Source organism: Pongo abelii, chromosome 9 (genome assembly GCF_028885655.2).
Source record: "Pongo abelii isolate AG06213 chromosome 9, NHGRI_mPonAbe1-v2.0_pri, whole genome shotgun sequence".
NCBI lineage: Eukaryota > Metazoa > Chordata > Mammalia > Primates > Hominidae > Pongo > Pongo abelii.
In genome coordinates, this window is record NC_071994.2 from 103,256,409 (window position 1) to 103,268,584 (window position 12,176).

The window sequence follows — 12,176 nt, forward strand, 5'->3', positions numbered from 1 at the left end:
CCAAAACCTGGCAGAGGCACAACAACAACAAAAAAAATTTCAGGCTAATATCTCTGATGAATATCAGTGGGAGAATCCTCAATAAAATACTGGCAAATCAAATCCAGCAGCACATCAAAAAGCTCATCCAAAATGATCAAGTCAGCTTCATCCCTGGGATTCAAGGCTGGTTCAACATATGCAGATCAATAAACATAATCCATCACATAAACAGAATCAATGACAAAAACCACATGATTATCTCAATAGATGCAGAAAACGACTTTAATAAAATTCAACAACTCTTCATGCTAAAAACTCTCAATAAAATAGGTACTGATGGAACATATCTCAAAATAGTAAGAGTTATTTAGGATAAACACACAGCTAATATCCTACTAAATGGGCAAAAACTGGAAGCATCCCCTTTGAAAAGTGGCACAAGACAAGGATTCCCTCCATCACCATTTCTATTAAAAATAGTATTGGAAGTTTTGGACAGGGCAATCAGGCAAGAGAAAGAAATAAAGGGTATTCAAATAGGAAGAGAGGAAGTAAAATTGTCTCTGTTTGCACATGACATGACTGTATATTTAGAAAACCCCATTGTCTCAGCCCAAAACCTCCTTAGGCTGATAAGCAACTTCAGCAAATTCTCAGGATACAAAAATCAATGGGCAAAAATTACAAGCATTCATATATACCAATAATAGACAAACAGAGAGCCAAATCATGAGTGAACTCCCATTCACAATTGCCACAAATAGAATAAAACACCTAGGAATAGAACTTACAAGGGATGTGAAGGACCTCTTCAAAGAGAACTACAAACTACTGCTCCAGGAAATAAGAGAGGACACAAACAAATGGAAAAACATTCCATGCTCTTGGATAGGAAAAATCAATATCATGAAAATGGCCATACTGCCCAAAGTAATTAATAGATTCAATGCTCTCCTCATCAAGCTATCATTGACTTTCTTCACAGAATTATAAAAAACTACTTTAAATTTCATATGGAACCAAAAAAGAGCCCGCATAGCCAAGACAATCCTAAGCAAAAAGAACAAACCTGGAGGAATCATGCTACCCGACCTCAAACTCTACTATAAGTCTACAGTAACCAAAACAGCATGGTACCGGTACCAAAACAGAGATAACGACCAATGGAGCAGAACAGAGACCTCCGAAATAACACCACAGATCTAAAACCATCTGATTTTTGACAAACCTGACAAAAACAAGAAATGGGGAAAGGATTCCCTATTTAATAAGTGGTATTGGGAAAACTGACTAGCTATATGCAGAAAACAGCAACTGGACCCCTTCCTTACACCTTATACAAAAATTAACTCAAGATATATTAAAGACGTAAATGTAAGACCTAAAACCATAAAAACCCTGGAAGAAAACCTAGGCAATACCATTCAGGACATAGGCATGGGCAAAAACTTCATGACTAAAACACCAAAAACAATGGCAACAAAAGTCAAAATTGACAAATGGGATCTAATTAAACTAAAGATCTTCCTCATAGTGAAAGAAACTGTCATCATAGTGAATAGCCAACCTACAGAATGGGAGAAAATTTTTGCAATCTATCCATCTGACAAAGGGCTAATATCCAGAATCTACAAAGAACTTAAACAAATTTACAAGAAAAAAACAACCCCATCAAAAAGTGGGCGAAGGATATGAACAGACACTTCTCCAAAAGAAGACATTTATGCAGCCAACAAACGTATGAAAAAAAGCTCGTCACTGGTCATTAGGGAAATGTAAATCAAAACCACAAAATCATCTCCTGCCAGTTAGAATGGCAATCATTAAAAAGTCAGGAAACAACAGATGCTGGAGAGGATGTGGAGAAATAGGAACGCTTTTACACTGTTGGTGGAAGTGTAAATTAGTTCAACCTTTGTGGAGGACAGTGTGGCGATTCCTCAAGGATATAGAACCGGAAATATCATTTAACCCAGCAATCCTATTACTGGGTATATATCCAGAGGATTATAAATCATTGTGCTGTAAAGACACATGAACATGTATGTTTACTGCAGCACTATTCACGATAACAAAGACTTGGAACCAACCCAAATACCCATCAATGATAGCCTGAATGAAGAAAATGTGGCACATATATGCCATGGAATACTACGCAGCCATAAAAAAGGATGAGTTCATGTCCTTTGCAGGGATATGGATGAAGCTGGAAACCATCATTCTCAGCAAACTAACACAGGAACAGAAAACCAAACACCACATGTTCTCACTCATAAGTGGGAGTTGAACAAGGAGAACACATGGACACAGGTAGGGGAACTTCACACACTGGGGCCTGCCAGGGGGTGGGGTCCTAGGGGAGGAATAGCATCAGGAGAAATACCTAATGTAGATGATGGGTTGATGGGTGCAGCAAACCACCATGGCATGTGTATACCTATGTAACAAACCTGCACGTTCTGCACATGTACCCCAGAACTTAAAGTATAATTTAAAAAAAGAAAATCTAATATAAAATTACACTGCACAGCATTTTAATGCCTGCTTCCAGGATGTTCGCATTATAGTTGCATTATTTAAAAATTTTTTTCATCTCTAATCATTTTCTTTTCATTTTACAACTTCCCATATCTCTCCAAATGTGGCTGTCCAGCAGGGATATGTAAAATCACACTTACTGGATAGTTACCAGACACTTATTTAACATATTGGTATTTGAAAAGTGTACAGTAAGTCTACAGAAGAGAATCTTTAGAAGCAATTGTCCATACTGAGTAACAACTGTGTTTTTGTTTTAAAGTCTAATGACCTCTACTGACCTGTTTTGAAATTAAATATAGAAATCAGCAAAATATTTGCACGCAGTAATCTTAAAACTCAACCAGAGTATTATGAGGGTAAAGTGGTTCATTTTATTGTGTAGGTAAATGAAATTTGAGTTTTTGTATGAAACATTGTAATATCAGAAAGAGAAAATTTGTTTATCTATATGCAGAATTTAATTCAGAATTTCTTTGATATTTAGGCTCCTGCATTAAGTTAGACCTCAGTTTGATCATTATAGTGTCTATAAACATATTTATTATGCATATATACATATTTATTTTGTATTATAGATAATTGCTCATATCAGCCTCATTCCTGGATCCATTATAACCCTGTGATACCTTTAAAGACCTCAAAATTGGAGAATTTCTAGGTATGGTAGTTAATTCAGGAAGGACACATTTAAACCACATGAGCAGATTTACTCAAAAATTCTTATAACCTTCAACCCTGTGCTTCAATCTTATTCTTGGTGTGAAAGCTTAAATCTTTGGCTCTGCAGCCAGGAAATGACCTCACCTTCAGATCTGGTGTTGTGCACTCATCTAACTCATCCTCTTGCCTACAGCCATGCTTCCTATTTGCTCTTGCCACACTATCCATGCAACTTACTTTTGGAGAAGTTTTCCTTGTGGATACATTGCAATACATGTGTGTTTTACTACTCATACTACGCCCATAGCAATCCAGTACCTATCTTCTACCTGCTACATCCATGCTTTGCTAGTTACACTTATGTTCTGATTCTCACCTATGGTTTTCTTTCTCAGTTCACCTGTTTTTACTTTTTGTTTATATATATACACGTTTATATATATATATATATATATATATATATATATATATATATATATAAAAACATACATAGTCATGTGTGTGGAGGATTTAGGCATTTGAATTGTTATTTTTGTGTTTGTTTTAGAAGTCCCTACTGTAAAGTTGCATCTTTATCTTTCTAATATTATTTGAATGCTAGAAATATTTTTAAATTGTTATTTTACTTTAAGTTCTGGGATACATGTGCAGAATGTGCAGGTTTGTTACACAGGTATATGTGTGCCATGGTGGTTTGCTGCGCCTATCAACCTGTCATCTAGGTTTTAAGCCCCACATGCATTAGGTGGTTGTCCTGATGTTCTCTCCTCCCCTCATCCCCTGACAGGCCCCAGTGTGTGTTGTTTCTCTCCCTGTGTCCATGTGTCCTCATTTTTCAGTTCCCACTTATGAGGGAGAACATGTGGTGTTTGGTTTTCTGTTCCTGTGTTAGTTTGTTGAGGATGATGGCTTCCAGTTTCATCCATGTCCTGGCAAAGGACATGAACTTATTCTTTTCTCATGACTACATAATACCCCATGGTGTATATGTGCCACATTTCCTTTATCCAGTCTATTATTTATGGGCATTTTGGTTGGTTCCATGTCTCTGCTCATGTAAATAGTGCTGCAATAAACATATGTGTGCATGTATCTTTATAGTAGAATGATTTGTATTCCTTTGGGTATATACCCAGTTATGGGATTGCTGGGTCAAATGGTATTTCTGGCTCTAGATCCTTGAGGAATCACCACACTGTCTTCCGCAAGAGTCGAGCTAATTTACACTCCCACCAACAGTGTAAAAGTGTTCCTATTTCTCCACAGCCTCACCAACATCTGTTTTCTCTTGACTTTTTAGTAATCGCCATTCTGACTGGCATGAGATGGTATCTCCTTGTAGTTTTGATTTGCATTTCTCTAATGATAAGTGATGTTGTGGTTTTTTTTAATATGTTTGTAGCCACATAAACGTCTTCTTTTGAGAACTGTCTGTTCATATCCTTTGCCCACTTTTTGATGGTGATATTTTTCAGAGTTCTTTTTTAATTCAATTCAGCAAGAACAACACTTCTAAAAACCCTACAATTGTGCTGTACTTATACAAAAGTTTTCCTTCAGAAAACAATTTCTGCAAGTGATCAATTGTATTTACCCTTCATGGTGCTAGGGCTCTCACTAGATGTGTCCTCTTCTAACTCATTTCTCCAAAACGCACCATTAATTGCCGCTATTGGCAGAGGCATGCTGTCCTCAGGGCAAGCCTGATGAGGAGCTGTCCACAAGGTTTGCATGCTCCAAAATAGCTCTTTTAGATGCTTCCTGGTTTTAGTACCATGCTCATTCTCACAGTTTCTTTCATGCCTGTGATGGGGAAATAAGTCTCTCTGAAGCCGCACCAGCTCCACTGGGTCATGGGCCTTTTGGTTTCATAGTTGTTCCCTCATTCTAAATTAATTTCAGTCAAAATAAACTCTAATTTAACAATATCCATTAGAAAAAAAATGAATCTGGAGTTTAAACTCGCTGATACAATTAATGCAGTTGATAATCTACTACTTGAAAAGCATTCAAAATATACCAAAATGAGCATAAAAAATAATGAGTCTCATTTTTGGCAAATGAAGTGAGAGGTTCCATGTGAACCCTCTAGCTGAGCACATCTTGGATTTAAAGTATGAATACCACCTCCTGCAAATAAGACTAAAATGTAAATGAGAATAACGTGTTTATTTTGAAAAAAGTATGCAAACAGCCATAACAAATAGATCATTTCACTTGCAGACCTCTTTTCCACTCAAGCAAATGGCTTTTGACTTAGAAACCTGATTTTCTTTTTTATACTACTGAGAAGCATTAGCTGACATAGTTTTTGATTATGTCTACTTAGGAATATCAAATTGCCTATAATCATAGAATTCATTGGTCTTTGTTTACTTAACTCAGATATGCTTCTTAAATATTCTTCTATCAGTGGATATGTCTTCTATCTGTGGATATGTTTTGCACAGATTGACTTGTTACATTTTTCAACTGAACAGATTTATTTGGTATTTTATTAATTAAATTGGTGGCTGGGTTTGGGTGGCTCATACTTGTGATCTCAGCACTTTGGGACATCCTGAGGTGGGAGGATCACTTAGGGCCAGGAGATTGAGACCAGCCTGGACAACAGAATGAGATCTTTTCTCAAAATAAATAGTCTTGGATGTGATTCTTTTGCTTGGAAAGGCATTTTAACAAGATGCTTTCCCTGAGTCAATATAAGGTCTTCCACTGTCTTTAGTTACTGTCACGTTCTCTCTGATGCATAATGTTTTCTTTGAAACCAAGTTGTCCCTAAAGTTCCGGAAATAATAACTTTATAAAACAATGCTGCAAGACTTTTAAAATACTTACTTTGGTATAAATCCTCCATTATCCTTAATCTCCACAATATTGCATTTCAAATCAAAACCCTAATTGTATAAAAAAGAAAGTTTTTACTTTCTTTCATATTGCATTTTATTTCACTAAAAATAATAATACCTTCAATTAATACTCATAATTATTTTATATCTCTTACAAGTAACAGGGAATTTAGAATTTCCAAATCTTTTTTTTTCACTTTAAAGAGAGGAATGAAGAGTGGTTGAAAGGATATGGACTTGGAAACGGAGTCTTTAAAATCTCTAGTTATGACCAAGAGGATATAAATATGCATAACTTTGGAATGAAGACTATTTTTATATGTATTTTACATAAAGCTTATAATAATTACATCAAGATTCAAGCAGAATTAATTAATATCGCCAATTCAAACTAGGCAATTTGAACTCTCATTCGTTTAATAAAAATTTACCGAGCACCTTTTAGGAAGTGTTCTAGGCACATGCAGTGTATCAATGAACAACATCAAATAAATAAATCCTTGCCCTTGTGAAGACTGTATTCTTACAGGTGAAGACAAAATAAGCAGAGAACATAATAAGAAAGTAAATTATATAGTATCTTAGAAGGTGATGAGTACTATGGGGGAAAATAAATTATGTGGAGTAAGAGGAATCAGAAGTACTATGGTAGGGTCAGTGTATTAGTCAGCTCAGGCTGCTATAACAAAATTCCACGGACTGAGTGGATTAAACAACAGAAATTTACTTTATTACAGTTCTAGAGGTTGGGAGTTCCAACATCAAGTTGCTTTCTGTGTTTTCACATGGATCACACACATACACACACACACAGAAAGAGAGCGAGCAAGCTCAGGTGTCTCATCCTATAAGGACACTAAGATCATAGCCCCACTCTTACGACATCATTTAACCTTAATTACTTCCTTAGAAGCTCTATCACCAAATACAACCACATTAGGGGTTAGGACTTTAATAGATGAATTTCAGGAGGACACATTAGTCCATAGCAGGAAGGTTGCAATTTGAAATAGAGTGGCCAGGGTATGCCTTACTGAGAAGGTATATTTGCATAAATTTTATAAGAGGTATGAACTTAGCTATCCCAATATCTAGGGGGAGGCAGCCCAGGTATAAGGAGCAACTAGACCAAAAGTATTAGGAGCATGATATGCAAGAGCATTAGAGGATCAGTGAAGCAGGAGCAGAATGAGGTTTAGGGAGAAAGGGAGATGAGTTTTGAGAGATATTGGCAAGACCAGATCATACAGTACTTGGGTTTTCACCCTCAGAGAAATGAGACATCAGAAGATTGCTCTTCTAAGTCTCATGTTTTAACAGAGTCATTCAAGCTATGTGAAAAAACAGACTTATGAGAGGGGTAAGTGAAGAGTGACTAAACTATTTAGGAAGCTGTTATTATGGTTGAGAGATGATGGTGCTTCAATGTGACAGAAGCTTGGTGACACAGGTCACTGATGCTTTTATGACAGAGGTCATAAAAATGGTCAGAATTTGAAACTATTTGGGTGGTAAAACCAACAGCATTTGCTGAAAAACTGGATGTAAACAGTATGAGAGAAAAAGAATTCAAGGATGACTGTAAGATTTTTGACCTAACCAACTTAAGAATGGAGTTACTGTTAAGTGACATAGAGAAGCCTGAGAAACCTTCATAACTGGAACAGATTGGGTAGGAATGAGATAAAGAGTTCCATTTGAGACACATTAAGTTGATGTATCTGTTAGACATCCAAATGGGATTTCAGGTAGGCATTTGCGTATATAAGTGTGGTGTTTAAGTGAGAGGTTTAGCGTAAAGTTATTGGCATATAAATAATTTAAAATATGAGACTGTATGTCAACTCCAAGAAAGTAAGTATAAAATAAAGAATAAAATGTATGAAAATAACACCCTGGAGCATTGTACCAGTAAGAAGTTATGGAGAAGAGAACCAGCCAAAGGCGGCTGAATGAAAGCAATCATTGAGGTAAAAGGAAAACCAAAATAATGTCATGCCATGGAAAAGAAAGGAATAAAGCCTATCAAAGAAAAGGGCCTAATGAGATGTGTCAAATGCTACTGAGATGTCAAGTAAAATGAAGACTGAGAATTGATCATTAGTTTTAGCTATATGGAGGTCATTGGTAACCTTGACAATAGCAGTTTTTATGTAATGGTAGGCATCAGCATCAAAGTCTAACAAGCATGAGTTCCAGAGACAATAGGAGAAAAATTAATATAGACAACTCTTCCAAGAATTTTTTCTGCCAAGATAAGTGGAGATATCAACATAGTTTGAAGTCATAGATGCCATAATTTTCTAATGGATTGGAGTGAGACAGGGGAGAAAGAAAGGAGTCCAGGATGGCCCGAAGATTTGGGATACAACATCTGCAAGAAAGCAATTGTCATTCCCCGGATAAGAATACTGCAGAAATCTATTCAAATAGTAATGTCTATTAATAATATGCCATTGAACATACGAGTCTGAAATCTAGGGAAGAGGTTCATTAAAAATATTAGTTATCAGCATAGAAAGTATCTAAAAACCATGAGGCTGGATAAATCACCATGGAATAAGAAAATGGAAAACAGGAGAGCCAAGTTGTATCAGGAAGACAAAAAGAAATCAGCAATGGAGACTGATAAGGCATAGTCAGGTAAGAGAGAAACAGAAGTTAAGTTCTGAAAAGTGTTTCAAAGGATGATCAACTGTGTCAAAGAATGATGATAGTTCAAGTAAGATGAGTAACAGAGATCTGGCCTTAAGGTTTCAGTAACAGAGACCATTCATTGGTAATCTTGACAGAAGCCAGTATGATGGAAAACTGGAGGTAAGAGTCCGACTAGCATGGGTTCAAAAGAGAATGGAAGAAAAATAATTGCAGACAGTAAGTAATAGCACAAACAGCTCTCAAAAGAATCAGAAACTGAGTTAAGGCTGGAAGGAGAGGAAATGTTAAGAGACCTTAGTTTTGTTTTTCAGAGAAAAACACCCGCATGCTTGTATGCCAATGGGAAACATCCACTAGAGATGTGGGAGAGAGAGGAAAAAAGGGCTGGTTCTTTTTCTCCATGATATCTTAAGAGGTCCACCCCATCATTCTCAGCAAACTATCGCAAGAACAAAAAACCAAACACCACATGTTCTCACTCATAGGTGGGAATTGAACAATGAGAACACATGGACACAGGAAGGGGAACATCACACTCCGGGGACTGTTGTGGGGTCGGGGGAGGGGGGAGGGATAGCATTAGGAAATATACCTAATGTTAAATGACGAGTTAATGGGTGCAGCACACCAACATGGCACATGTATACATATGTAACAAACCTGCACATTGTACACATGTACCCTAAAACTTAAAGTATAATAATAATAAAATAAAAAATAAAAAAATTTAAAAAGAGGTCCACCCCTTAATAAAGGTAAAATTTCTTTAGTTTCTAATGGAGTAAAAAGTTGTAGGAATGCCCAGAGAGGAGATTAAGTATATAGGGGATTTTGCTAATGACAGATCATAAATTCCAACTGTCACAGTGGAAGAACTTCAAGAATGAGGGAGAGATATGAGCTGAGCAGAAGAGGAAATCGGCAGAATTCTCAGGAGGTTAGAATAAAAGGGATGAGCATGGTCCAGATGTCTGGAGTTACTTGAGATGACTTATATAAATATAAGTAAATTAAGCAGTGATGTTAAGTCCTGGTGCTCCCAATGCAAGTATTGGTGATACAGTGTAGGTTCTGGGCTAGAGAAGGCTGAGCATTATCTGGCAATCCCTTCTTCTCTTTTGTATGTTTGTCAAGCATAGCTTGGCATTTCACCAAGCTGTGGTCTGACACTGGCCTTTCCCTCACCCACCTCTTAGACTCCAAGCGTACTGCTCAGTTGCCAGTGCAGCAAGAGGGAAAAGTTGTTGTTTTTTTTTTTCCACGTCTTCATGTCACTACTTTAAAAAAACACATCAGCCCTGCAGTGCTGTGAGATTTGTCGGGCAGCTCACACTGCCTATGCTCTGAGCATTCAGCTTTCACAGAGCTACTTATTTAGTAACATTCTTTTGGTACCTTTCAGAAGAGATTTTCATGGAAAATCCAAGGTGATTTCATTCCACCTTGCTGTGGTAAAAACAGAATTGAGTCCTCAAATCAAGATCCCCAACTCCCACTCTGGCTCTACTGCCATGCCTACAAAGAAATCCAAGAATGATATAAATCCAGAGGATCTTTGCATGCTGTAAGGGAGATTCTCCACATTCTGCCTTTTCACTCCTGTAACAAATGTTTAGAAACATTTCCTAGACAGCAGAGATGAGTGAACAAGAAAAGCAGTCCCAAACGAAGCATGTATGCCATGTAAAAATACTTCACTAATGGTAATTGTATTGACAAACAATGTTATGCCCTGATGAAAATTTAAATGTAGTACAAAAAATGTAAATGTAGTACAAAAATCACTCTAAGAAGAATTCAGTGTTTCTACTCAGATATCACAAACCGTGTTTTTAAATTAGAGAGATATATTCTTAATTTGCTGCTTGGAATTACCAAGTGACTAAACATGTTTGCCAGAACTGGGAGAGCAAACTACTCGAGAAATTTCCTGGAAATTGAAAGAAAACTGTTTAAATTATAGTTCTAATTGGCCCCTTATCTGGGGCTGAGGGATTGATGAAATAATTATTAGTGTACCTAATGGCAAGGTTTGTGTAAAGATAAAATGAAACAGTTCTAATTAACTCCAACAAACTTTGACATATGTAAGTGCTCACTCCCCGAAGATTGATTTTCATTTTACTAATGACACTGGAAGTGACACCATGACCACGTGTTGTGAGGAAATATGCATTAGCCTTCTGATTCTCTCAGTAGCATTAATATTCCTGATTGCCATTTGTAGCATATTTCTAGTCCTCCTAATGACATGAAATTTCCTTCCTTTCTATAGTCCCAGAAATCATAACAGGGGACATGGAGTCAGCCATGGCTGTGGACCTAAATCCCTGGGTGGAATATGAATTTCGAGTGGTGGCCACCAATCCTATTGGGACAGGAGATCCAAGCACCCCATCTCGAATGATCCGCACAAATGAAGCAGGTAAAAATTTGGAAGAGTCAGATTGGATTTGGTATGCTTCTAATCATCTTGAAAGTGAGTTGAATTAACCATGATTGCTCCATTGCTTGCTTTAGCATAATTTGTCCTGATTCATTTACCTAAACATCATAAAATTATTTTCTTTAAAATAATTATTTCATTTTATTTGTTCTCAGAACTTTTTCTTCTTGTTTCCACAAATACAGTCATCTAAATGCTTCAATTTTCTCCCAATCCTTGTACTCATCTTCAGGTTACCATGAAATTGAAGCAGTTCATTTATTCTTCTAATAATATACTCATTCAATATAGCGTACGCTTAAGATTCAGAATAAATCGGCTCACCTTCTTTTTTTCCAGTGATACTTTACTTAAATTACAGTGTACTTCCTTAGAACTCTTTTATGTTACCCTTCACCACCAAACCCATAAAAATTACACTTTGCAAATAGTAAACATTGTCCTTCCTTGACCTACTGCCTTCCTGAAGTTTCTATGTAAAATAAATACCAATCTGCTCCTTGACTTTGAAAACATTACATTATTCTCAGCTTTTAGAAAAAGCGTATCTGATAAAATGTTTCTAATGACTGAGGAATTAACAGCTCTATTTGAATTTTAAGATATCTTGCCTATCATCTGGAAGGAGCAGAAAAATAAAGAAATAAGGAATACAGAAATTTTCTGAGTAGACTTTTTATGACTTTGGACAAAGTCTTATTGAGGTCTTTTATGTCCCTCTAATGTTGTATATTAAGAAAGTATCTGGTTACACATTTACTTAGGGGAACACAAACATTAATAATGTTGATAAGAACAATATGAAAACAATAGAAAGAGGAGGATCAGGGATAGGTACATGAAGGAAAAAATAACAAACGCTAATATTTTTATGCTCAATGATAATAGATGAGTCTCAAATAAAAGTGCACTGAAAATGAAGGTTTGTCATATATGTTCACTGTCCTATATTGAAACCTAGAACAGTGTTCGGTACTGGTACTCAACATGTCATATTTTTAAAGGGAACAATTTTTTCCTTTATATCCCCCTACACACAC

At 36.4% G+C, this 12,176-nt stretch overlaps 1 protein-coding gene across 1 annotated transcript in view; it reads left to right on the forward strand.

Annotated features, from left to right (window-relative positions):
• CNTN5 (contactin 5) overlaps positions 1-12,176 on the forward strand; it is a 1,356,469-nt gene that overhangs the window by 1,256,548 nt on the left and 87,745 nt on the right. The window contains exon 18 of the mRNA XM_054524966.2: positions 10,966-11,115. Within this exon, the coding sequence (XP_054380941.1) occupies positions 10,966-11,115 (150 nt within the window). The remainder of the gene's footprint in view (positions 1-10,965; positions 11,116-12,176) is intronic.